At 47.7% G+C, this 27,120-nt stretch overlaps 2 protein-coding genes across 4 annotated transcripts in view; one reads left to right on the top strand and one right to left on the bottom strand.

Annotated features, from left to right (window-relative positions):
- The window catches only part of garre1 (granule associated Rac and RHOG effector 1), a 33,951-nt gene extending 11,770 nt beyond the window's left edge, over nt 1-22,181 (top strand). For 2 of the 3 annotated variants that reach the window (XM_023845588.2, XM_023845589.2), the window contains exons 2-15: nt 3,673-3,903; nt 4,066-4,996; nt 8,561-8,785; nt 9,669-9,809; nt 10,047-10,142; nt 10,729-10,890; nt 11,369-11,530; nt 12,260-12,357; nt 13,500-13,625; nt 13,717-14,699; nt 18,795-18,960; nt 19,113-19,250; nt 19,786-19,864; nt 19,949-22,181. In XM_023845588.2, coding sequence (XP_023701356.2) covers nt 4,487-4,996; nt 8,561-8,785; nt 9,669-9,809; nt 10,047-10,142; nt 10,729-10,890; nt 11,369-11,530; nt 12,260-12,357; nt 13,500-13,625; nt 13,717-14,699; nt 18,795-18,960; nt 19,113-19,250; nt 19,786-19,864; nt 19,949-20,296 — 3,234 coding nt within the window. In that variant the 5' untranslated portion in view covers nt 3,673-3,903; nt 4,066-4,486 and the 3' untranslated portion in view covers nt 20,297-22,181. The remainder of the gene's footprint in view (nt 1-3,672; nt 3,904-4,065; nt 4,997-8,560; nt 8,786-9,668; nt 9,810-10,046; nt 10,143-10,728; nt 10,891-11,368; nt 11,531-12,259; nt 12,358-13,499; nt 13,626-13,716; nt 14,700-18,794; nt 18,961-19,112; nt 19,251-19,785; nt 19,865-19,948) is intronic. The other variant, XM_023845590.2, reaches the window with a different exon arrangement.
- Nucleotides 22,182-23,479: 1,298 nt separating this feature from the next.
- ss18l2 (ss18, like 2) lies at nt 23,480-25,863 on the bottom strand. Its single transcript, XM_023790403.2, has 4 exons — nt 25,638-25,863; nt 24,176-24,252; nt 23,845-23,923; nt 23,480-23,672 (listed from the first exon to the last, which is right to left on the bottom strand). Exons 1-4 carry the CDS (start codon nt 25,704-25,706, stop codon nt 23,640-23,642), a joined length of 258 nt encoding a protein of 85 aa, XP_023646171.1. The 5' UTR covers nt 25,707-25,863; the 3' UTR covers nt 23,480-23,639.
- Nucleotides 25,864-27,120: the final 1,257 nt, after the last annotated feature.

Raw genomic sequence — 27,120 nt, 5'->3', positions numbered from 1 at the left:
ATCCCTTGTACATAAATGGAAAAACTCCCCAGCCCAAGGCAGTGATTTAAAGCCCATCCCGAAACGTTGCGCCCGGCCTCCTCCCAGTTCTCCGTCGTGCTGTTTTTACACCCAACCGTGTCAAGGCAGGTCAAAGTTCAGCTAATGCTTGATTTACGTGGGTCATGCGCTCTGCCCAAACAGTGTATTTTTGACACATTTAGTTACAATTTAGTTACAAGTTGATCCGGACAAGTTTGTTAATGCGTTTTGGTGATGAGAGCCAGCTTAAGTGCCCTTAGATATCAGGACTAAGTGACTGACTGCGTTAAGCGACGGAATGTCACCCCCTCCCCAACATGCAAATGAGTGACGCAGACTTGCATGGTGACAACAGACCACAGAAGGCGGAGACACAAACGTTTCCCCACTGGCGTTTCAATGGCTGCATTGTGTGTGCCACTGCTGGTGATTCATCCCAACACAACAGCCCTGTTGTCCCAACAGCAGGATGCTCAGTGGGTACCATCTCTGGGGTCGGGCTACCTCGCACATGCTCAGTGGGTACCATCTCTGGGGTCGGGCTACCTCGCACATGCTCAGTGGGTACCATCTCTGGGGTCGGGCTACCTCGCACATGCTCAGTGGGTACCATCTCTGGGGTCGGGCTACCTCGCACATGCTCAGTGGGTACCATCTCTGGGGTCGGGCTACCTCGCACATGCTCAGTGGGTACCATCTCTGGGGTCGGGCTACCTCGCACATGCTCAGTGGGTACCATCTCTGGGGTCGGGCTACCTCGCACATGCTCAGTGGGTACCATCTCTGGGGTCGGGCTACCTCGCACATGCTCAGTGGGTGCCATCTCTGGGGTCGGGCTACCTCGCACATGCTCAGTGGGTGCCATCTCTGGGGTCGGGCTACCTCGCACATGCTCAGTGGGTGCCATCTCTGGGGTCGGGCTACCTCGCACATGCTCAGTGGGTGCCATCTCTGGGGTCGGGCTACCTCGCACATGCTCAGTGGGTGCCATCTCTGGGGTCGGGCTACCTCGCACATGCTCAGTGGGTACCATCTCTGGGGTCGGGCTACCTCGCACATGCTCAGTGGGTACCATCTCTGGGGTCGGGCTACCTCGCACATGCTCAGTGGGTACCATCTCTGGGGTCGGGCTACCTCGCACATGCTCAGTGGGTACCATCTCTGGGGTCGGGCTACCTCGCACATGCTCAGTGGGTACCATCTCTGGGGTCGGGCTACCTCGCACATGCTCAGTGGGTACCATCTCTGGGGTCTGGCTACCTCGCACATGCTCAGTGGGTACCATCTCTGGGGTCTGGCTACCTCGCACATGCTCAGTGGGTACCATCTCTAGGATGGGCTACCTCACACATTCTCAGTGGGTACCATCTCTGGGGTCGGGCTACCTCGCACATGCTCAGTGGGTACCATCTCTGGGGTCGGGCTACCTTGCACATGGGCAGGTTGCAGATCTGAGCCCTGGCCTTGGCGGTAGATCCCTGAGCAAGGCCCTTAGCCTCCCAAAAATACTCCTGAGACACTAGTTAAAGGGCCTAACCCTATGCCTCAACCTTAACTATACATATATGTCTGTCTGTGTCTCAAAAGAGAGAAAGATTGGGTATCTGAAAAGAAGCCTTCCAGTGTAACGGTCCTTGTGCAAATGTTAATTGATGGACATTTCGTTTCACACTCATGCTCACCATTTTACAATGAGACTAACACGCTGAGCCCACTGAGAAACAGTGTTCTGGTTTGCTGTGTGTAAGTGCCTACATGCGTTATTGTAACTTTTACATTGTGGGGACTCGATTTCCCAGCAATATAATAAAAACCTGTAACTTTTTACTATGTTGGGACTTTTTTTTGGTGCCAAGAAGGATGATCTCAATTTGATAAAACTGTGAATCAATCAAAAAACTATTTTGCTTGGTTACTTATGCTTAAGGTTAGGGCTGGGTTGAGGTTAAAGGGATATATATATCTTTATCTATATATATCTATATATAGATTCTTTTTTTTGTATCCATAACACTTGCGATCTCAAATTCTGGTCATTAATGCCTGTTTCATTTTTATTTTTTTTAAATGTTTGAGAGATTGTTCTGAAAGTGGGTAATTATTATTAATTGCTAGCCTTAAAGAAATTGGTCGATTCATGCTTTAATTAAGGATTACTTAATAATTCATAAATCCTGAATTATTTACTAACGTAATCTTAAACTGAGTATTAAATTATGCCCGTTTTATTTTCAAACAAGAATGTTAAGTCCTGTTAATGAACCCCTTTGTTTATTAAAAGAAACATCCCATAATTGCATTTCTACTAAGATCTGTAGCTTGTACCTCTTCATGAATGTGAATCAGTGTCACCGTGTGAGCCAGCAGCTATAACAGTTCAATTTAGCCCAATTTAGAGGCTTGTTGGAACAAAGACAGATTGGGGGTCCAGGAAGAACATTAGGAAAACCTAATCAAAAAACATTAGCCAAAAAACAGCCACATTTTAGTACCTTAATCCTGGGTGTGGCGGACCAGGTTAGCCCTTGTATGAATAAAATGTATCTGTTTGTCCGTTAGCATCGAAACGGTATTTTCTTTGACCAGCAAACATTGGTCCTGATTCACCAGTATAATAAAGTTTTTTCCTAAGTTTGTTCATAAGAAAGTTCCTAAGAAAAACCTACGTCAGATTCAGGACACGTTCTTAAACCGCAGAATTGTTCGCAAATGTGTTCTTGCAGTGATGAATCCCATTGTCCTCACAAATTGAACGCGCGTGCCAGTTGTCCCTAATTAGCATAGGTATCGCCCCGCCCATCCCCATAAAAGGGCATGGCACTGCAGGGCTGCGTGCAAGGGCGTGGAAAGGGGGGGCGCTAAGGATGCTGCAGCGCCCCCTAATGTTTGGGTCTGGATGTTGTTAATTGATGCACTTGCACTAGTAAATTAAATATTTCTATATCTATGTATTATGACAATACCCATGTATTGTCAAGGGCATCAAAAATAGGGTGATATCAGAAAATATTGGAAAAGAATCACGCTGCGATATTTTTGGGTTTTGTGATCGCCGTTTATAACAGCACTTTTTACATTTTGACAGTTTCTTAGAGCGCGTTCCTGATCTTTCATTATGAATCCATGCATTACTGAGGCCAGTTCGCTGTGCATGCAGAGTGTTAGGGTGAAACATCCGATTGTGGTCGTTAACGATTGCAGTTCTGTGTCCGACAATCATTTTGTCAAAAGGATAATTTTTTTTAGTTTGGTTGTGAAACTGCACCTTAAACAGTGTTAGCTATTTAAAAATCTTTCTTGCATCACATCCTTCCACAATGTGACTGTTGCACGTGTACCCATTGCGATATCGTGATGATACCTATCCATAACAAGTCCTACATCGTTATACAACTGTAGAATTAAAGAAAATGCAACAAGCAATTTTTTTGCACAAACTTGTCAGCATTCAAATGTGTGCTCTTGAGTGTGCATAGATACTGTTCTTGCATGAGAAAAAGTGGAAATGGATTCTCCTTCCTGGTCATGTGACTTGTTTGCTTGGAGCCGAAGAATTTGGTCTCAATACAGTGAATCTTTCCTCTGTCAAATTCTGCTCATCCTCCCTCCATCCTGCCCTCCTGACATGGCCCCTCCCGCCTTCTCCCACAGGAAATGACCTAGTGGCCTCACGGATATTCGCCCGCTCTGTCGCCACAGGCCGCCGGTTCTGGGAACTGTTTCCACGGAGACAGCGAAAACTACCTCAGCGGGCAGAGAGGGGGAGAGCGGAGCGCCTGTGATAAAATAACAAAGGCCCCACTGGTTTCAGACCGCAATTGACTCCCCCCCCCCAGCTGGGCCTGCGTGGAACGTTCCCCAGGAAGGAGCATCGCGAGTCTGGTCAGTGGGAAGAGACACCGTACTGCTGTAATCCCCTTCATTTTTGTCTGTTTCCTCCTCTTGCTGCTGACCATTGTTCCCATCTCCAGGAAAGCCTTTGTTGACTTTCAGAGTTAAATTTATCTGTGTGTGTGTGTGTGTGTGTGTGTGTGTGTCCCACAGACTTGTTCCCGTGTTCAGGATCTCCCGCTGGATGTCTCGTGACTCGTCCCAAGAGCAGATGTGATGTGGAGAAGGTGTCAGGTTTCCTGCCACTGACTCTCTCGGAGCGGCTGATTCCGCCGCACCCCCCCCCCCCCTTTTGATGGCCGAATCTCGGCGCGGCTGCACTGGGTAGGCGGCTCCAGGCCGCGAGACAACATCCCCCTCCCCTGCCTTTTTCTCCCCAGCTGATTTTGCCGTTGCTTGGAAAATGCCCCCCAGTGAGACTGTGACTTTAGGCGGCCCGTCGGCACGGCGTGAGGCCTTCTGCGCTTAGGCCGGTGTGGGAGTGTCACAGCAGGCTCCCCAGAGGCTGATATTCGCTCTCCAGGCAGCCAGCAGGTGGGACGACCCCCCCCCTCTGAGACCTGCTGTGTCCCCTATGTATTGTTGCAGCGCGCAGGACAGTAAGATGGACTACAAGCGGCGGTTTATGCTTGGCGGGTCCAAGCAGAAGGTACAGCAGCACCAGCAGTACCACATTCCCGAACTGGGCCGGGCCCTCGGCGGACACCTCGGTTCCTCATGCTCTGGGCCGGCCCCCATCGGCGGCTGCGGGCACCCGCCCCCCTCCCCTGGCGGCGCCGGCGTCACCTCCACCCCCGGCAGCGCCGTGGCCGACATCCAGCAGGGCATCTCCAAGTACCTGGATGCGCTGAACGTGTTTTGCCGCGCCAGCGCCCTGCTCACCGAGCTGTTCAGCGGCGTCTTCCGCAGCTCGCACTACGCCAAGGCGGCCGCGCAGCTCAAGGACGTGCAGGACCACGTCACCGAGGCGGCCGGCCGACTGACGGCCGCCATCAAGCCCGAGATCGCCAAGATGCTGATGGAGCTCAGCTCTGGGGCGGCCGGCTTCAAGAACCAGGACGACTTCAACCTGCAGGATGTGGAGGTGAGATGAGAGGCGTATCGCCGCAGCCAGGAGCCCAATGGAAGTGGGAGGGGCAACGTGGGAGGGGTTTATAAAGAGGGGCCTGTTATCTGATACCATATCCCACGGGTGTCAAATTCCAGTCCTGGGGGGCCGGAGCCCTGCACATTTTTGGGTTTCCCCTCATTTAACACATCTGATTCAACTCCACACAGTTCTTGAGCTGAATCATTTGTGGTGGAACAGGGAAATAAGTAAGCTACGCAGGGCTCCGGCCCCCCAGGACTGCAGTTTGACACCCCTGCCCCTTGTGATAAACCTACTCTCCTACTCGACATTTCCACTCCCAGTCGACACTTGGCTCCCAGCTGTAGCAATATATACTTAGGTGAGCAAGTAGGGGGCGTGTTTTTTAAAGTTGGAGGGGGGAAGAGGGAATATAGGGAAAAGACTGGAAGTCGCCCGGGGCGGTATCTTCTTAGGTGACCCCCCTGTGCAGGGCCAGATGTCTGGGGCCCTATCAGCACAGGGGGGCTCAGAAATAATTCCCATCCGGTGAAATGTAGCATGGAGGATCATACACAGGGCCCCTAAAAAGACAGATCCAGAGGTACCTCCTTCCATAACTTTTACCATTGCTAACACCCCCACCCCCCCAACAAGGGGCACATGAGACTTCGGCCGCCGCTGAACACACGCCCCCAGCAGTCGCTGTCGATGTTTGTCGCGGTATGTCTTGATCTTCCAGCTAAACGTAGCCATGCTCTGCTTGGACTCGGTCCTAAAGGTCACACTGCTCAGTTCTTGGCCTGCCTCCGGTAGGTTGGAGCTGGGCGTATTTCCCAGGATTCCCCAGTGCCGCCCGCCGGGCTCAGTTACTTGGCCAGCACCTTGTTTTCCTCACTCCTCTACATCATGTTTGTTTACAGTGCGACAGCATTTTTCACAGTCTGCACACGGGCAGGCGAACATGCAATAATGAGCAGGGACACTCGTGTCACCTGGGGCCTGGGGACGAGCCCTGTGTCCCTGCAGCTAGGAGCCTGGCCCCGTCCTCCCCGGCCCCTCAGAGGGCCACATTCGAGCCAGAACTCGGTCACAGAGACCCCTGGGTACCATCCAGAAATCGCTGGGGCTTTTAGGCTGGTCTGTCTGCTGTGTCAAAGGCAACACAGGGACCAGTGAGAGCTAAATGAGAGGTGCTCCGTGTAGAAGGTATAACAGATGTATGTGGGTCGGGGTCAAAGGTCACGTGTGCGTATGTTTTCATTTATCACTTACCCTCTGCCATGTTTTTCTTGGCTGTAATTCCAACCTTTTCCTAGCTGATGCAGTTTCCCATTGTTTTGGGCAGCTGTGAGACCTCAGCTTGCCTGCCTGATTTTGGCAATATGTCGAAGCGTGAGCCACAGACACCCGGGGACGGTGATGGGGCGGGGGGGGCGTCTGGGGAAGCTCTACCAAGACCCAGCAGCATAGTGTCCCACCCATCCTTCTGTCAGAAGGGGGGGCGGTTTCCTCAAACTGCTCCTCTACCGCTCAACGGAAAGGACCGGAAGGAGCCGGAAACCTGGCCTTCCCGGCTGCTCGCGTCAGACTGCTGGGCTCAGGACAGCTCGAGATTATTATTTTTTTTTGCATAGCAATGTTTATGTGGGATGGGTGGGGGCAGAGGCGCGGGGGCTTGAAACTTTAGGGAATGCTGGAATGTTGAGCCGGTACCCCCCCTCCCCCCCCTTTCCTCCTCCTGCTGAGACACCCGGCCTGGAAACAAAAAGTGAGCTTTCTTCCTAGAAAGTCTGCTTAGCTATGAGGAGAACATGCAGCTAGCGGAGAAGCACTTCAAACACACTGCTGCTGCTATTATTATTATTTATTATTATTATTATTATTATTATTATTATTATTTTTATTAGCGTCAGCGTTTTTACTATACACTATCATTGTCATTTGTTTCAGTTGCCATGGAGATGAGAAGCATAATTATTTACCTCATCCTTGGACCTCCTGCATGATTACTAATGGAGAACAGTGATAAGTCTCCCAGTGACTGAGAGTGTGTCCTGGGCTTTTTTGATTGGATGTCAGGCAGATGCTCTCAGCTCATTGGACAGGGGCAGTGTGTGAAAGGGAGCCTTCTGCTGTTTATTCATGTAAAACGCTGCGGGAGGTAATGTAGGTCACTGCTGGGAGACGCGGAGTACTGCAGGAGGAGATGCGGGACGGATCCCCGTGCCTTAGTAGAGGGACCGGGGCTTATGGAGGTCGTGTAACTGCCCCGGATCTGCACACAGCTCAGAGTTTCCTAAGAGGAGATTTCCATTGGTCGTTCACATCCTGGAGCAGCCCGGATCATGTGGGGGCGGAGTTTACACCGTTACACTGCTGGCTGGAAAACGGGCGTAGCTGGATGGTGGAGCAGGGATTGGGGGGGGGGGGGTTCATCCGACGGTGCTCATGTTTTGGCATTCGATGCACCCTCTGGCTGTAGGGGTGAATGAGCTTAACTCTTTTATAAAGACACTTTGTGTGGCTGTGTTGAGTTCTGCCACAAAGCTACACCGTCAGAGCGCTATGCAGGATTCAGCTCTGTGCCCTCATCACCAGAGAGTGTGAAATGAGAGGTAATTATGCAGAGTCTGGGGGGCACTTGTGTGTCTGGTCGTGAAAGGGCTGCCTTTGTGCTCAGGCTCTATGAATAGTGCTGTGCTTTGGCTGGGTGGGGGGGGGGAGACACAATTGAGAGACAGACCTCCAGCGCCTAGTCTCGAAACCCCCACTCACTGTCGCCGCCCTGGTGGTGGCATGCCAAATACTTAGTGATCTGTCTAGTGTGTGGCTGGCAGATGGACCGACGACACTGTCAGTTGACAGGTTCTAGGACTGCGGAGAGATGCTCGTTCGGGATCGAGGCCGACCAGCGGAACGTGAAACCCGAGACGGTGAATAAATAGAGTGCTTAAGCGAAGGTGTAACTCAGAGGGGGGGGGGGGCGCAGTGGCAGATTAGCAGGGATATCCCCCCTCCCACCAGCAGCGATAGGGGGGAGGAATGTGGATCTGAGCATAATGAGCCCCATTTCAGCTATTGTGTCCTGCCCTTTGAAACAGAGAGGGACTTGCCCCCCCCGGCCACCACCTTTGAAGGGAGGGGTATTTTTCAGCATGTGGGGACATGCGTGATGGCAGCATCGCATTCCCTGCACTGGGCTGCATTTCCCGGCCGAATCGGCGTGGGGCTCCGTGGCGAGTGCATGCCGTTGAGGTGACGGCGGTGGGGGGCTGCCGGCCTCGTGTTCGGCCCCACCTGCCACTGCTTTCCTCGCCGGTCTGCTGGGGGGCCCCATTCACCATGTGAGCGCCCACTGGTGGAGACCATGTGCGCTGTTCTTTGCCTGGTGAGGCATTCTGCGGATAACGTGAGATTTTAGGCGTCTGAGTTTTTGGGGAAATTCCTGCTGCCATGCGGCCTCTGGGCGTGCAGTGTGATTCTGCTCTTCTCCTGCGGGGGGCGTCAACGAGGGCTGGTCTTTGACTCCAAATCAGTTCAGACCTTTCTGACCGTGACCTTACCGTCTTCCACCAGGTGCTGGGCCGCTGCTTCCTTACCGTCATGCAGGTGCACTTCCAGTTCCTGTCGCAGGCACTGCAGAAGGTGCAGCCAGTGGCGCAGTCCTGCCTGGCGGAGGCGCTGGCGCAGGCCCAGGAACGGCGTGGCGGAGGGGGCGGGGCCGGCCGGCCGCATGTCTCTGCTGCCGGGTCGCTCAACGAGCTGGAGGAGGCCTCGAGGTCCTGGAAGGCCGCGGCGGAGGTACGTCAGCAGCATCGGCCTGGTGGCTTTGATGGCTCCAGGGTGGGGTGGCTTTCAGCCAGAGGTTCACTAGCCTCTGACTCAGCATCACACTGATTCAGCTGTAATCAAGAGCCAATCAGCACACTGATTCAGCTGTAATCAAGAGCCAATCAGCGCACTGGCTGAGCTGGACTTTACTGCAGTTCATTGCAGTCAGTTCTTTGATTGTAATTTCTTTCCTCCTTATGTCATCAGTTCTTTCTTTGATATATATCTTGGGTGAATTTCCCACTGTCCTGTGTGATTACGGCCCTTTGTTCAGAGCGAGACACTTGCGTTTGACGTCTCGATGTCTGCGCCTTATGGCTCGTCTCAGTTACTTGCCGTACTTGTTTAAACATTTCTGTCCTTTTGCTGTTACTGGCCAGCTTAATTTACTTTGCCCTTTTCCCCCCAAACCCACCCCCACCCCAAACCAATGAAAAATAAGATTTTGTGTCATGGTGACTTTAAGGCAGGGGGTGTCTGTGCATCTCCACCATTCCCACTGAGCAGGGGCCCTCAGACTGTTCATAATCTCCCAGTCTGGGGCTCAGCTGCCGCCCGTCTGCCCTGGGGCCCCTGGCCTGCCCCCCCCGCCCCCCCCACCTCCACGCAGCATAGTTGCTTGGCCAACAGCCACAGATACTCTCACGCATGTGTCAGCGATGCAGATTAAAAATCATGTGGAGAGTGTAGATGGAAGCAGACTGCGGGAGTTTAAATGAAGCAAGATAATTAAAAAGCAAATGGATTACCTGGCTGGTTTGCATTATTCCCCGCCCTCCACTTGGCCTTCAGCCACTCAGAGCAGAGGTGGGAGATCCTGCTTTCCTAATTGGCCGTCTCGCATGCCATTCAGGCCACGGCTCGGCTCAGGGAGAAGGGCCGCGACGGCTACCTGGCAGGCCTCCAGGTCCAGCAGCTCTTCTGCTCTCACAGCCCCACCATCCCGGAGCAGCAGCTGAAGGAGCTCAACCTGAAGATCGACAGTGCCCTGCAGGTGGGCCGCGTCTGTGCCGTGCTGTGACACTGCCCCAACTTCCCGTGGCCTTAAGTGCCTTGGGTACCATTTTGGAAAAGGGCACCTTCCCGGTAACTCTGGAAAAGAGATTAGCCCTGACACAACTGAGCTTCAACAGACTGTTTCAGGTTTCTAAAAGCGTGTGGCCTCAATGGGTGTCCTGCTGCATTTAGAAAGCCTGGCAACCCCTGTGACACCAAACAATGTGTCTGACAGGTCTACAGGGCGGCGCTGGAGAGCCTGGGGCACAGTGACTACGCACTGAAGGCTGGTTTTCATCTTGACCCCAAAGCTGCGGAGGAGTCTCTGCAGGTATGACTCTGAGTGGGCTCCTGTCTCCAGGCCGGGCTTACAGCTTGCATGATTACTGTGATCCTGGCGCTTATTGGTGGGAATCTCATAACATGGAAAGCCTTCCCCCCCGCCTCAATGACGGACAGTTTAATTCAGATTTTTTTTCCATTTGGGCCTTTTTTTCATTTGTGATTTCATTTGTGAAGAATGAAGCATCTTCTGTTAACCGATACAGAACCTGTAAGGTATGACACAGAGGGTTTTTGTGACTGACAGGTGACCTGCACCTTCTTGCGACTCCCTGTGCCATCCCCTGCCTTCCCATACCCTGCTATACCCTCCCCTGCCTTCCCGTACCCTGCTATACCCTCTCCTGCCTTCCCGTACCCTGCTATACCCTCCTCCGCCTTCCCGTGCCCTGCTATACCCTCCTCCGCCTTCCCGTGCCCTGCTATACCCTCCCCTGCCTTCCCGTGCCCTGCTATACCCTCCCCTGCCTTCCCGTACTCTGCTATACCCTCCCCTGCCTTCCCGTGCCCTGCTATACCCTCCCCTGCCTTCCTGTGCCCTGCTATACCCTCCCCTGCCTTCCCATGCCGCACAGGGCTGCTGCAGCGAGGCTGAGGCCCAGCAGGCGGGACGGATGCAGACCCCCACTCAGCCCATCCAATGCGAGCTGCCCACCATCCCGCTGCAGATCGGCCCCCACTTTCTCAAGGGCGTCTCTTTCAATGAGTCTGCGGCCGACAATCTCAAGCTCAAGACGGTACAGCCTTGGTTTCATCCTTGGGGTCTAGCGTGAGCCCTACTTGTCGAGTCCCACCCCCCTCAAAATTCCAGCTGGTGCTCTTCCGGGTTTTCACTGTGTGAATCTGCTTGTGCGCCCCCCCCCCCCATATTCTATTTTAGTTTTCACTGGCCTCTTAATTAAATGAACTCCAGTGAGCCATTAGACAATAATTATCTGTGCTTTGTTAATATATGTTAATTACTGGCCACAACACTGCTTCTGCCTGTAGTTGGGGATCTTGTAATTGTCAGTTTGTTTCTAGAACTTGTTTAGGTTAGAACAGACCAGCAGACACTAATTAAGCCACTAGGATAGGGGATACCCCTGGTCTGGGGTGGCTGGAGGTGTAAGTCTGACACCCCCTGCTGGTGGGGCAGTCAGTTCCTCATCCCTCCCTCTCTCTCTCTCTCTCTCTCTCTCTCTCTCTCTCTCTCTCTCTCTCTCTCTCCCTCAGCATGCTATGCTGCAGCTCCTCAAGGAGGCAGCAGGGCCTAACGGACAGGTGCTGTGCGACGGCGACTCTCCCGCCACCGAGGTGCTCAACCAGGTGTGCCCGTCCAGCTGGAGGGGGCCCTGCAAGACAGCTGTGCAGCTGCTGTTCGGCCAGGCGGGGCTGGTGAGTGTCGGCCGGCCGCCGGCCACGTCGCCCCCTGCTGACCTGTGTCAGTAAGCTCATCCTGCCTGTAATGTATACATGCTCATACAGTATAGTAAGCTCAGAAGCTGTGCCTTTTTTGCCCCGCGGTGGTCAGACTGTGCCCCGCAGAGTTTACATGGCGCTGTGCAGACGTGGTTCACTGTCCTGTTTACCAACTTTTTTTTTTTTTCTTCCCCCCAACCCCAACGGAGTGACAGATGTGGTTTTTCTGTTTCTTCTACCTCCTTGGGTTGTCCAGGCTTTTCCGGAACCCTACTCCCCCCCCCCCCCTCCCCTCCCCGAGCTGGCCTCGAATCCCCATTTCCCATCAGCTCCCATGAAGCCGTCTCTCGCATGAGTCAGACGGACACTCCGTCCCTCCCTGTTTCCACTGGGGGGGGGGGGCTCTGCCCACCTTGTGGTACAGAGGATGCGTCAGCCCTGGAAATAACAATGTGGGGGGGGGGTGCTTCCTGAGAGACAGGAAGTTGCTCGATTCCCAAGCTGGGGGGGGGGGGGCGTGGTGTCAGTGGGAACACCCCCATAAACACAGCAGTACTGCCTGTTTGCGCTTAGCCTCCTGGGTGTGAGCTGTTTATGTCGGGCTTTTCAGGGTCTTTCAGGGGGGAGCTGATGTCAGGCAAGGTTGACCGTAGCGGGAAGTGAGCAGGGGTGATTTACCCTGGCCGTCTCGGTGTGTGCGTACAGGTGGTAGTCGACACGGCGCAGATGGAGAGCAAGGAGGCATATGCTCCCCACATCACCCTGGAGGGGAGCACGTTCGTGGTCCAGGTTCCTTCCACATGGTAAGAGTGAAACGTCACCGTTAAGAAGCATGCATGTGTACAGCCGTTTCTGCTGTTATTCCGCGTCAAACAGCTCGTATGCGATTGGCAAACGAGGAAGACCCCGGTATAAAGCAGGTCCCTCATTGGCTAATACGCTGTTTCACCCCCCACGTAGTAACACCCCAAGCATGCAGGTCTGTTTAAGAATGTGCTTCCCTTTTGGAAGGGAGCGTTTTTAGGTGATGTAATGGAAAACTCCTGAATCAGAAATCTGGTCGAAGTATCACCAATATAACTGCATCATTTCAAACCTTAAATCTGACTTGAATTTAGAAGGAAATTGACGAAAAACTGCTTTATCTGTTACATCACAGAAATGCATTTGTGTACATAGATACTGTGGTTGCCAAAAACGATTGCACAGTAAAGAAGACTTCATGTTGGTGTAGAACTATTGTTATGTCTGTCAAAGTGTGTCATCTTAGCCATTTCAAAACTTCTGCTGAAATCACCCCAGTATTTGCAGCAACCATCCAGTGCACCTATGTTTTTTGACTTGACCACTTCATGCACCTCGTATAGCTAATCAGTATCTCATTGGCTTTAACTAATTTTCTGAGCTGGTGGTGAAATTTAATAATACATGGAATGGCTGGGGTGTCCCTGAGGAGAGGTTTGGTAACTGAAGTGGTGTTCATCTAGATACCAGTAAAAGTTATGTGTGAATCTTAATTTGCATATGTTCTAATGCTAAATTGTTTTGTTCTGAGCAAAAGTGCACATACTATCCAGATAAATAGCTTTAAAAAAAAATTTACTGCCTAAGACGTTTGCACAGTACTGTGTGTGTGTGTGTGTGTGTGTGTGTGTGTGTCTACATATATCTAAACATGTGTACCCACTGCTTTCACTTTTCCTTTCACTTTGGAGACGTTCTGTCATACCTGTAGTTTGTAGGTGATTTGATGATTTTCAGCACTTTCTCGCTGTGGTGAGAGAGTATGGGGTTTCGAGCCCCATGCTGGGTTGGATTTCTGCCTGATGTCAATGACCGACTGATTGCATCCACCTGTTTGTCTCAGGCGGTGACCTACAGCACTTGGTGTCTCGCTTACAGCGGGTTTTGCGGCCCCGTCTCTCTCCTCCTGTACCGTGTCCAGGTGCCTGAAGGAGGATCCAGCCACCATGTCCCTCCTGCAGCGCAGCCTGGACCCCGAGAAGACCCTGGGCCAGGTGGACGTTCTCTACACAGCTATCTTCGACCTCAACAGGTGGAAGGAGCGCAGGTATCAGATAGTTCTTTCTGAGGGTTGTATGGAAAGCGAAAGTGGGTGTGGACCTCAATGCCCTGGATTGACCTGGTCCCTCCTCCTTCAGAAATCAAGTCCTGCCCACCATCCAGATGCAACTGCAGCGCGAGGCGCCCGACCTCCCACCCGGAAGCAGCTCCAAGTCTTCCGGTGGACTTCCCAAGACCATCTCCAAGCTCACCTCCAAGTTCACCAAGAAGGCCTCCTCCAGTGGCAGCAGTTACTCCATCCCCAGCACGCCCTCCCGCTCCCTCTTCTCTGCCACTGGCTCCGAGGACAAGACCAAAGCCCCGGGGCCTCCGGACGGCCGGGTGCCTGGTGTTTTCCCGACAGGCAGTCTTCCGGGCACCCCTGACCCCGGTGGACCCCAGTTAGCCAATGGCTGCCCTGCCGACGACAAGGGCACAAACCTGCCCACGGACCAGGAGATGCAGGACGTCATCGATTTCCTCTCAGGGTTCAACATGGGCAGGTCCCAACAGGCCTCGCCCCTTGTCAAGAGGAGGAACTCGGTGGCGTCTGCTGGAGCAGCCGATCTGAAAACGCCCCCGGCGCAGGCAGCGCCCCCCCCTCCCGGCCCCCCCCACGGGGGACTGCAAGCGCCACCACAGGTCATGCAACCCCAGCAGCAGCAGCAGCAGCAACAACAGCAGAGCCATCCGGGCCAGCAGCCACCTTCCCAGCAAGCTTTGCAGTTCTACCAGCACCTCCTGCAGCCTATTGGCCAACATCAGCAGCCCCCGCCCCCACAGCTTCAACAGCAGAGGGTGCCGTCCAAGTGGCTAGGCAGCCCTGGACAGCACGCTGGACCCGGCCCTCCAGCCGGCCTCTCCCCCATCGGGCCTCTAAGCCAGTGGGGCTCTCCAGGGCTCCCAGACCTCAGCTCCGACTTGTACAGCCTGGGTCTGGTCAGCAGCTATATGGACAGCATCATGTCCGAGATGCTGGGCCACAAGCCACAGGGGCCGCGGAACAACACCTGGCCCAACCGCGAGCAGACCGATGGGGCCTTTGGCATGCTGGGAGATGTGCTGCCCTTTGACCCCGCTGGTGAGTGGGACCTCTCAGACCTGGCAGAATGCTCTAAAGCAGTGAAGCAGTGCTTCTCAGTGGGTCCTCTCAGACCTGGCAGGACGCTCTAAAGCAGTGAAGCAGTGCTTCTCAGTGGGTCCTCTCAGACCTGGCAGGATGCTCTAATGCGGTGAAGCAGTGCTTCTCAGTGGGTCCTCTCAGACCTGGCAGGACGCTCTAATGCGGTGAAGGAGCGCTTCTCAGTGGGTCCTCTCCGACCTGGTAGGACGCTCTAATGCGGTGAAGCAGCGCTTCTCAGTGGGTCCTCTCCGACCTGGCAGGACGCTCTAAAGCGGTGAAGCAGCGCTTCTCAGTGAGTCCTCTCAGACCTGGCAGAACGCTCTAAAGCGGTGAAGTAGCACTTTTTTAACCGGTTTAGCCTCAGGACCCACTTATTTCCTTGGTCATTAAGTCACCACTGAAATTATTTTTTTTTAACCTATTTCATGAAAAATTAGCACAGTAATAGTAAATAGAACAGTAACAGTGGCACAATGTCTTTATGCACTGTTAAAAAACAAAAAGAGTCATTAATGAAAATAATCCCGTGACCCACTTTTGGGTGACAACCCGCCAGTTGACAAACACTGCCCTAAAGGGTCTTCCATTAGTAAGGGGTGTGAGGTGTGTGATTTTTACTCTGAACATACTTTGGTAATCATGAATCTAAAATTATTTATGCAAATTTTGTTTACAAAATGATCACACACATTCAGGTATTAGAGATTCATTTGATGTGGTCACGAATTTCACACACTCAGATACACACACATTTTCAACGTTATGTCTACCTCACAAAATGACATCTCATTTAAAATTCCCAGCGATGCCGTATACATTTCAGGTTGTTTACGTGGGTGGATGTGAATCCGATAGGGCCTGGCCTTAAAACAGAAAACGTTATGGCAGGTTTTTTTCTGTTCCAGTTTAACTGCTACTTTTGGTCTGGGCATTGTTACCATGAAAAAAAAGTATGAATTGTTATTTTACTGTTGTTGTTATTATTAGCATTATTATTATTGTTAATAATAATAATAATAATAATAATAATAATAATGAAAAGAAACATTATTTCTGATTAAATTTAGTCAGTCTATTTTATTTTTGTTTTATTTGCCAAGAAGTGTTTAGCCGCTGAGAGGGGGGACATACTAAGACTAGACGTTTCTATATGACAGACTTGACATTAAACCCTGCACTCAGCTCTGGATACTCCGGGGGGGGTGGTGGTGAATGTCTTTAGGGGTACTTGTGTCCATTCGACACCACGCTTGGATGACCTGATCTGATGGTGACTGGAGGGGACTGCGTCACCGTTAGTTGCTATTAGCTGGTTGGCTAACTGTGATGGCCGACAATACCCCAGCTACTGTAGACCACATCTAGGCATTCAGGATTTTGCAAAATGGACCATTTTGGTCCTCTGTGCTGTCACCGTCAGTTTTCAATTGAGCATTTCCACCAGCAGCTAACCAAAAACGCACACAAAGCAAAACGCCCGTTTCCAAATTATTATGTTGCTACTTTTTTGATATAAGACTGATTTGACAATATCACTTGACCTATGCGGACAAATTTCTTTTAGCTGTGACTGTGTGCAGCGTATCTGTGTGCAGCGTATCTGTTAAGCGGACGCTAATGTTCAGCTGCCTGCATGAGGGGGCTTGTTTATTGAGGTTGCTAAGAGTGACTTTATGACCCCCTCATTAAGCGGCGCTTGGGGGACAAGGGCTCTTTGTGAATGAATCAGACTGATTTTCTGTGTGCTGGGTGAAGCGTCCCGCCTAGACCGGCCTCAGCAGCTCCCCCTCTGGCGGTGGAGACCTCAATGCCTTGCGTATGTAACTGGTTCGGTCGAGGTAGGGCGTATTTGTCAAGGAAATCCAGCTGTATGGCAAACACAGGGCAGACAGTCAGGGCTCCCTAACGCTTCGTGTGCTTGGTGTAGGATTCACAGCTCAGCTGTCTGCCAGATCACAACAAAGACTGCAGTATTCTCTGCGTATATCCAACACCACACCCCGTCACCTTGACAATACAGTCAGTAGAGGGTCGACCATTGAGGAGCTAGAAATGTTAGCTGTGTTTTTACACTTTATTCTACTTATTAAACTGTGGCCTCTGGAAGATGGACATGTTCATAAATTATAATTTGGAGTTGTCCTGCTTTACAGAAGTAGTACCTTTGTGGGCCAAAATGTAATTTAATTAAAATAAATGTATTTTTACGTGAAATGAACCTGAGTGCTGTGCAGTTAGACCCTTTGCTTTTGGCCACATAGATACACGTGGGATTGACGGGCCCCACACTGGTAAACAATGACAAGTGTGTCTCATTTAGCCTCAGAAATATGTGAGTTGGTGCTCAGCTTGTCATAGCCCTGTTTCACTTCTGTTATCAGATCCTTTCCCCGCATTTCAGGTATTTTTGGCATTTAGCTGTTAACCTGTAATGGAATATATTTCATCATATCATTACTGGCATGCCCAGACTGTCAAGATTAATATCTCTGTGTGACAGTTTTTTTTAATCCTCCTTACTTTAATGTTTTTGGAATAAAAAAAAAAAAACCAACAATCATTGATTTAGTCAAAGCAAGGTTACTCAGAAAGGAGAAAGAGGGTAGATGATTTAATCTTTAATTTTGTCACCTAGCATGTGGTGAACAGTGGAGTAATTTGCTTAGCTGGCTAAAGGCAGCACAGCTCTGACTGCTGCCTGAATCTGTTATTTGACAGTGCAGGACACCCTGTAAAACAGTCTATTTCGTTTGACGCATTCAAATTTGTATCGGAGGCAGCATCAGTATTAACGGGTGTAAACAAAGCTCTGGATTGTACTAATGTTACTGATTACTTAGTGGTGCCGCTTAGTGGTAATTGGATGACTGACATTGACAATGACGTATAGTCAGCTCACTGGTAAGCAGCTGGTCTGCATTAGACCTGCATCTAACACCTCTTGGTGGTGACATCTAGCCATCTTCCATAAGAGCTTACATGCTGGTAGCCTGGAGCCCATCCCAGGCAGCAGAGAGCAGAACACGCTGTGTGGGGCAAATGTCTGTGGCAGGGCTTACACACACAGACACATTTGTATTCATATTTTGGTGGGGAACGTCCATACCCAGAAGAAACCAGCACAACACAGGGAGAACATTCTAGGGAGTTTTTCCTCGCCATTGTCGCCTCTGGCTTGCTCACTGGGGGCTTCGGGCACAGATAATGTAAAGCGCTTTGAGACAACGTAATGTTGTGAAAATGCGCTATACAAATAAAATTGAAACGAATGCAAACTGCACAGACTGAGCAGGTGTGCGATTTGAACCTGCAGCCCTGGAGGTGCGAGGCTACATCCCATAATAACACTAAGTCTGAATTGTTGGCTGGATCCCTGAGTGGTGGCCCACAGTGCAGTCAACTCTGAAGTCTGAAGGGTGTAATCAGAGGGCTCATAAAAACATTCATTTGATTAACTGCTTTTAAGCAAGTCCTGTTACGATGTTTTTGCCATTCAGTGATTTAATACCAATAATATAAAGTGTTAGATGCCAAACATGTGACTTAAACTGTGTAAACCACCACAGTGTTGATCTTCCGTCCATCTCTGGCTTTTTGGACCTTTTCATTGTTTTGTGGAAGTCATTCATCAGCCAAGCTTAGGTGACACGTTAGTATATGCGCTGGTCCTGGAAGGTCTGTCATGGGGGTCGCATGTCCGTGAGCATGAGTGCTGTGTATGTGACACAGCAGCAGATAGCATGGGTGCAGGAATCTATTTTTTTCTTTATTTCTTTTTTTTGTAGGAGTCTGATATTTTTCTGTACATGTGTGCATTAGTTCAGTGGTGTTTTACGGTTTGTGTATGAATTGATTAGGGGTTTGGATGAGTCATCATTTCTGTTGTGGAGAGGACTCCGTTTCGCATGAACACAAGCCATTGTGTCTTTTCTGCCACCGTAGACAGTCGGGTTTGTTGTGCTCAGTGCCGGAGCTGAATGGCCTCAGAACAGTTGAGTCTGTCACAATCTGACGATGCCCTCCCTCTTCCCTACCCCCCCCCTCCATGTGCAGTCGGCTCCGACCCCGAATTTGCCCGCTACGTTGCTGGAGTCAACCATGCCATGCAGCAGAAACGGCAGGCGCAGCATCTGCGTCGCCCGAGCAATGCCCGCGCCAACTGGCCAATCACGGATGAGCCTCACAGAACATGGCCGCACCCAGAGTACTACACAGAAGGGTGAGTCTCTAACAGTGAGATTAAGGGATCATTTTCATGTTCCCGAATGCTCCATGGCTAAACTGCTGTGTTTACACTCTGCTGAATATGAGTAGTATGTTAAGCTGACTGGACAGCCAAGCCTCCTATTGAGCCTATGCTGTTATGTACAGGGACTCCATGAGTGGCAGCTGGTCAGCCAATCAAGGGGATTCAGCCAGCTCCAGTGATGAGACCTCCTCAGCCAATGGGGACAGCCTCTTCTCCATGTTCTCAGGACCTGACCTTGTAGCTGCAGTCAAACAAAGAAGGTTGGACTTAACACTGGTGTATGTTAATGGCTAACAAGTCCAAGACTGGTCTCAAAACCACTTTTTCCACTTACTCAGTCTTGTCTTGGAATTGAAAGCATTTCTACTCAGTCTTGACGTAGTGTGGACTCCCTCAAAATCTTGGTCTTGACTTGGACTCTACTTGTTAAGGTCTTGGTCTTGACTTGGTCTCAATATAGATGCTCTCCTCCACATCATTAACATACATGGCTTCACCTTTTCTCACAAGTAATATGTTTTTATTTCTCTGTTCACAAATTGTTGTTTAAGAATTGCTACAGAACAATTTAGATGTTAAAGCGGAATGCTTCAAAAAAACACTAAAACGGGATGATATTTTTGGGGTATGTGGAGAACGGCCATTGACTGCTCCTCCTTGTCAGGTCCAGGTCGTTTGCTCAGTCTGTCTCTGGCTTTACTCAGTCTTCCAGCCTGAAAGAAACTTGCACACTGACCTCATTGGGGGAAATCAGTCAAGATGTTCAGCGAACTATCTTTTTTTGTCTTTATGCAGAAAACACAGCTGTGGTGAACCTGAAGCATGCACCCTCCCTTCACCGCCTATCCATCACCCCGGGGACGACGGCGGCCAGGTAAGGAGCTGTGCTGCTCTGTGGTGGTGTCTTTGAGGTGCTGGAGAGAGGGCCCTGTGTGAAGGTCCAACTCTGCCTCCACAGGACAGCAAGACGAAAACCTGGCCACCCAAAGCCCCCTGGCAACACTCCTCCCCTCACACCAACACACTGCCCAATCTGAGCTCTTCCTTGTACCAGATGACCATCCCCTCCAGCCAATGGAACGACTCGATGCAGATGCTGCAGTCGCAGGTGTGGTCCACGGCGGGCGACTGCCCCGCCTCTGTGGGCCTCTCTTCTGCCTTCCCATTCGCTACGCAGCAGCCAACCACAGTGCAGCAGCAGCAACAGCAGCAGCAACAGGTTTCTCAGCACAAACCCATCAACAAGGGCTTCAAATCCTTCCCGCTCAAACACGAGCACAGGCCCTCCTACCTGCCTCAGTACTGATCACAGGTGCCGAACCTGCTGCTCTTAGTGTGTCCTATGGCCAGGCAAACGGCATCCTGTATCAAATGTGCCACTTGGGGATCTTTTGCCGATGTGTATATAGGCCTGTTGGATACTTGTAGTGCTTTCCTAGTGCTCTTTCCCCTTCTACCAAGCTAGTTGTGACTATTAATTTTCATTTGCATCATTTTTTAAAAATCTAAAACCTGTATAATGGAAGGAAGGTCTTTATACATAGTTTATTGTCATTATTATTTTTTAGACCAACTGCATTGTAGAGAGTGAACCGAAGTGTGCATCTGTCCCATTCCACGAAAGCTCCCCAAAAGCCTCCCTCGCTGTAGCACTGGCAGCGGACTGTGAGATCGGCATAGCGGCGGCTGAGGTAGCTGAGGCTCCGCCCCCACCAATGAGAGCGCCCTGTGCCGTCGCGGCCGGCGTTTCTTCTGACATACATTTGTTGAGCTGCCATGGCTTGGACGTGGTTGGGGGGGGGAGAAGGACCACTTTGCAAGACCGATACCCCCCCCCCCACTACTGTTCAACTATACTGTCTCTCATGAACTTGTAACTGCCAAATCTTGTGTTTGTATCACGCAGGACAGACCAGACTACAGCTCACACTTACTGTTCCATAGCTTAGAAGTTACTTAAACTGAAAAATAAAAATATATATATATATAAAATTATATATATCATTCTTTTTATTAAAGAGGCTTTGAGCTGGCTCAGCAGAAATATAATCATTGCAGATGTGTAATATGAAAAAACATACACTATTTTTTTTCTTTTCTCCATACACTTGGAGAGAGATTCACAGTAACTTGTGCCATGTTGATATTTATAACACATTCATAATCTTAGTTTTCAACCAAAGCGTTGTTTGGAGGATGAATGGTGCTTCAGAATATATATACATATTAAAAAAAGGAGATATTAATCATCAGTAAATTATACTTCACTACACTAGAATCTAGCAGCATTTTGGGGCGGGGGGGGGGGGGGGGAACTATATGGTCAGATATTTAAGTTTGCGTTTTTTGTTTGACAGGTTGTTTCTGAATGACAGTGACAAAAAAAATCAATACAATATTTTCTTGTACAAATTATTGACAGTATTAATCTTATTTTTGTATTTTCCTAAATCTTATACCATTACTGTACATGTTTATGTTGTCATATACCATTATGTATGTTTGTTAATGTACTATAGTCACATTAGTGACTGATTATCCGGTCTCCCAGTTACAATAATGAAAAGCACATTTTTCTTTCTACAGAGTTTAACTACATTGTATCTTTAAAGATTACCAAAAATATGCCATTATAAACACTAAAACATTATTGTAATATTGGGGTGTTTTTGAGCCCATATTTCTTCAGTTTCTATGGTGATGGGCTATATTTATATGCCCAGAATGTCAATTTTTTTGTGAGGTTTGCAGATGCCAGTGTTGCCTGTATTTATGACGACAACATGTTTTCAGAAAACTAACATACTTACCATGTTTACAGAGAATTGTTTGCTGTATATAACTTTTTATAGTTCTGTGCTTTGCACAATCAAATGTAGGGTTTGTTGCTTTTGTCTGTGTTAATCTCTCAGATGTTTCCACGAAATGTTTATATGAACATGTATGTATGTACGTATGTATAAAAATCCTCAAAGACCTTGAACTGTAACTGTTAGCATTTCTCAGCTGTGTCACATGGTTCACCAGTTGCTTCTCCTTAAAGCGAAAACGTCCCCCTGATAGTAAGAAATATGAAGGGGCAGGAATGCTTGGCTTATGTTGTTTGCTGTTCTCTTCAGCTGGTAACTGAATCTTCCATTTTGTTCCAGCAATGCAAAAAAAAAAAAATAATAAAAAATAATTACTAGCAGTTTGGAACAATCCTTATGGCATGGTGATTTTTTTTTTTTTTTTTATGATTTACCCCGTGTTGTGTTCTACAAAAACATACGGCTTATACTCTAGGTCTGGGGATTGACTTTTCTAAGTGCCTTGGACGAACGATGTGTCAAATGGTTTCTTTAGAAGAAATCCTGCATGCTGGTGAGCGAGTGCTCTGCTCAGCACACTCAGTACAAGATTATCAAGAGCATTCATTCATCTCAGCAGCTCTTGAGTGCTGATAGGGTTAGACAGCTGCAGTTTACTTGCTATAGATTTCAATTTTTGTTTTTTTGATCTAAGTCTTTTTATAATTTCACAATTTAACCAGTACAGAACAGTAGGAAGAAAAAAAAAAAAACCAGAACCATTCTCACCCTCCCACCCCCATAAATAAAAAAAAATAAAAATATAAAATAGCATACCTATAAGCTACAGCCATAATTATGTAGTTATGTTGGTTGCTACCATGTTTTCGACAAAGGACATGAATGGTTGCGAGGTAGCATAGAACTTCCCAACAGATCCACCAATGGTATATTTTATTTTCTCTAGATGAATATGACACATAACCTCTAATCCAATGCCCAAATGTTGGAGGACGATGATCCTTAGTTATTTCAATTTTACTTGGAACTGAGTTTTTATATATTTACTTTTGTAAATACCAACTCTTCTGTAAAATGGAGGGAAAAACATGTAGTCTAGAAACAAGTGACTTTTTCAAGAATGTTATATATCTAATTTAAAAAAAAGTTACTGCAGTAGGTAAACTGAAGGAAACTTCAAAAACAGTGGTGCCCCCTACAGGATAAAAAAAAAAGCAATACTTACGGTTCTTTGAATATAACTTTCCTTGCTTGGGATGTGTGCGCAAACACAGACAGACAGACCAACCGACAAAACTAAGTTGTACAGATAAGTACACCCAAAAGCCTCAAAGTCAAGAGCTGGGGGACTGTGTTTACCTGTGTGAATCTGCCTGTGAAGGACTGGCATCCCCCCAACCCCCTGGTTTCAACCCCCAGTGCGAATGGCTTTAAGAACTAAGTTCGCCTTAAAAAAAAAAAAAACCACATCACCTAAAAACATCAAGCATTTGAGGTCTCAGTGAAGTGTGTAGTTTAGTCACTTTGCATAAAGATATTTCTAGCGATATTTATACATTTACATAAAGGTTTCGAATTAAAAAAAAAATATATGTAAAATCAGTGACAGACACCCAAAAAGAACTCAAGACAGCACAAAGTAAGGCAACCACATATGTTAAAAGCAATCGCGAAACGGAAACGGCTTCTTACGTTTAATGGAAATATAAATTACAAGACATCCGTCAAAAATCAAGAATAGGTAATATAATACATTTCATAAGTATCATCATAACACACTTGTTTTATTTATTTAACATAGAAGCATCAGTGTCCTTCAGGTCATACTTCCGGATATGTTCATGACGATTTCTCTCCACGGTCACACGGCGCCTAAAAACAAAGTGTATACTCGTGCTTTTTATTTATATTTTACCTTACGGTATGACATTGAGCAAACCTATATTAATATTTGTAATAAAAGCTGTATTAATTCCAGGTTATTTTGTTGACTAAAACTGACACAAAGCATTTTATCGACTTCTAAAGTAGTGTTGAAACTTACAGGGTCAGTCGGTAGATCGGGACTTGCATCAGCAATAGTTCCCAAATATATTATGTTACGGTGCAATATCTGTTGATATCTAAAGATGGAATGACAATTCAGTGTTAATTTGAACTTTTATTCAAAAATATACAACTCTGGACAATATTACTGTAAGTATTGCAGTCTGATACTGTGCTGGTATGTATCACAAATAAGTATAGTATAGCTCAAAGGTGTTTTTATTGTTATTGTAGTTTCATTATTGTATTTTATGCCAAAAGGCAAGGATGCTGCTGATGATAGACAGGTATTATACGCGATGTTAAATAAATATTAATAACTCACTTACTGGACACATTCGGCAGCTCTTCCTTTCTGCATGTATTCCGCAATACATCGTACCAGCTGGTCATTCTCATCCAGTAACTACATACAAGTACAAGAGAAGAATTTAATCTTTTGGAGATCACGGCAGTTTATCTGAGCATTTTAAAAGCTGTCTTGAATTTGACTGACCGTTGCATATTGCAAACATAAGGGGCATAAAAATAAAGAGCGCCCACGATTTAACAGCGGTACACACCGCGATAATTCATACGTTCCATAGCCACATACACATCTTGTGGCGCAATGTGCTGTGTGCGTTTTGTTTTAATTTTTACAATTATTGGAAACCCATCTTTTGGTCACTTGCTGTCGCAACGTTGTTCTTGGGGAGCGTTATTTCATGACAAAGGACTTTAGCATATAAACACCGTTATATACTATAGTAGTCCTAATCCTAAACTGCCCAGCTGGGACAAGCCCCGCAGCCATGCCACAGTGATGTATCGACTTCCACCAGAGGCTGCCGGTTATTAATCTGAAGGTAGGGCTGCGCAATATGACCTCAAATCAATATCACGATTAATCAAATATTTTTTTCTCAATTGCGATTAATGAACAATTATTTTGTTTTTGTCTGACCTCACTTGACTAACAAGGTTTGTACTGTAAATAATGCTCAACTATTAAAGCCGGGATATTTTTTTTTTCTAATGAAAGACTGCACATCTTTATAATTTTAAAATAACTGAAGAAAACACAAAGTTGAACCATTTATGGTCATTTATTGAAAATTTTGAACAATCGCTTGAAATAACGTTTTATGGAAAATGGCACATTTTAGTTTTAATGTAAAATCAGTCAGGCCGATCTCTAAGTGTCATTTGTATATGTATTACATGTATACAAGGTAATAAACCGGACAGTGTCACTATTTTCTGAATTTTGTTCACTCTCAAAACAGAGTACAGCTGATTCAAACACTTCAAATTACAGTACTCCACAAATTAAATTACCTACTTTTTAAATTTATTTTTATTTTTTTGTTTATTTATATATATAAATAAACACACACACACACACACACACACACACTGTATAAGTATTAACAGAATATAAAAAAAACCCGAAGTAACCGACATGGGCAAGATCACGTCGATTAGAGGTTCTGAATGTCGGTTTTGATTAATTTTCGATTAATTGCCCAGCCCTATCTGAAGGTGCCCATTATTAATCTGGAAGTGTCCGTTATTAATCTGAGGGAGCCATGCAGCTTTGGCACTCCTATAAACACGTCTCTGAAGCTCTACTCTCCTCGTTGTTTCAGCAACCACAGAATATATTACAGCTACACGGCGAACAAGTGCGAACGAACGTTCCTACGCCACAAAGCTCCAGCAAAATGTTGTAAACTACAAGCATTTGCAAAATACGAAGCGAGACTCGGAACTTGGGTTTACACAACAAGTTTCATAAGCAGAATTTACCCTTTGTATTGTTTCCTGGTTGATCTGTGCTTTCCCCCGCTGCTTCTTCGGAACGAAAACAACAGACATCTTATCTTACATATATAAAGAGGAAAAAAACAAACAAATAAAAGTCTAAGAGGCACCACAAAAAAGGCAGGACTTAACTAGTGTCTCTGCGAAGCAGAGCTGTACAACACGTAAATATAGCCGCCATTTATCCACCGGAAGTGTCGCGTGTCTGTGTCCAAAAAGAACGCATTGCTTCTCACCAAATTAGAAACGCTTTTCGGATAGGAAAAATCCCGTTCTTGGTCGAATTATTACATTTTAGCATCAACAAGAGTGGCACGACAAACGTAAACTACACAAATTAATTTTGTTAAATAAATAAATTTAGAAAACATGTAATTAGATTAATATATTTGTGTTCCCACTTTGCATTATATATACACAGCCGTGAAAAAATTAAGAGGCCACTTTATATTTTTAAATAAATCTGCATTTTTAAACCCTGGTTTAAACGTGGTTCTGCTGGCGGAAGGCGTCACTGCGGGACAGGCTGCTCAGAATTTCTAAGACAACAATACCATCAACTTATCTAGCAGTGCCTCATAAATCGGAGGATGACCGCAAGTGAGCTGCAAAAACAATTGGAATCATTAACTGGTGTGAAGTGCGCTGCTAGGACAATTCATAACAGGCTCATAGAACCAGTATTGAAGTCCCGTAGCGGAAGGATGAATCCCTTAATCGATGAGAAACAGAGAAGAGCCGGGTGGTGGTATAAAAAATGTATATTTTACACAGAAGCATATCTATAAATTGAGAAATGAGTGAAACTAAAAATTTTGCTGTAATCTCATCATTTTTTTCCAGAGCTGTGTTCTCTCTCTCTCTCTCTCACACACACACACACACACACACACACACATAAATGGTTTGATAGAGGGGTTTGTGCACTGCAAACATGTGCCATGACCCAGAAAGATCAGGCCTTCACAACAGAGGTTGGAACATTACACTTCTCTGTTGCAGACAAACCCTGAGCAGGTGTGGGGGAACTGAATCTGCAACAAAATGTATATATTAGGGATTGAGTTTCTCCTACTTTAGTGTTTGACATGGTGAAAGACTTAGGTGGGTGTGAGGATGCTTACAAGTTCTAGGATGAGGGCTGTGCAGTTTTTCTTCCCAGTGAATAAAAGGGTTGCCTTTGCGCAGTGTTGGTTGAAGCCCATGTGGTGCCCCCTGTCTGAAATAACGTGAAATTGGCTTGCTAAGTCAATGCTTTATGAACCATTTATTGTACTTTCTGACCCCACTAGATGGTGCTCTCTGTTCAAAAAAGTACTCAAAGCATGCTCCAACGTAAACCAAGAACACCATCTAGTGTGGTCATCAAATGGTTCATGATGACTGGTTGATGACTGGTACTGCCTCTATGTGACCGTGAGATGCAGAAAGGAAACCCCCTTTGTCGGTTTGTGAGTAAATTCAATTC

The sequence above is a fragment of the Paramormyrops kingsleyae genome, chromosome 11 (assembly GCF_048594095.1).
Source record: "Paramormyrops kingsleyae isolate MSU_618 chromosome 11, PKINGS_0.4, whole genome shotgun sequence".
Classification (NCBI taxonomy): domain Eukaryota; kingdom Metazoa; phylum Chordata; class Actinopteri; order Osteoglossiformes; family Mormyridae; genus Paramormyrops; species Paramormyrops kingsleyae.
The sequence above is the reverse complement of the archived record's forward strand: the minus strand, read 5'-3'. Positions and strand labels throughout refer to the sequence as shown.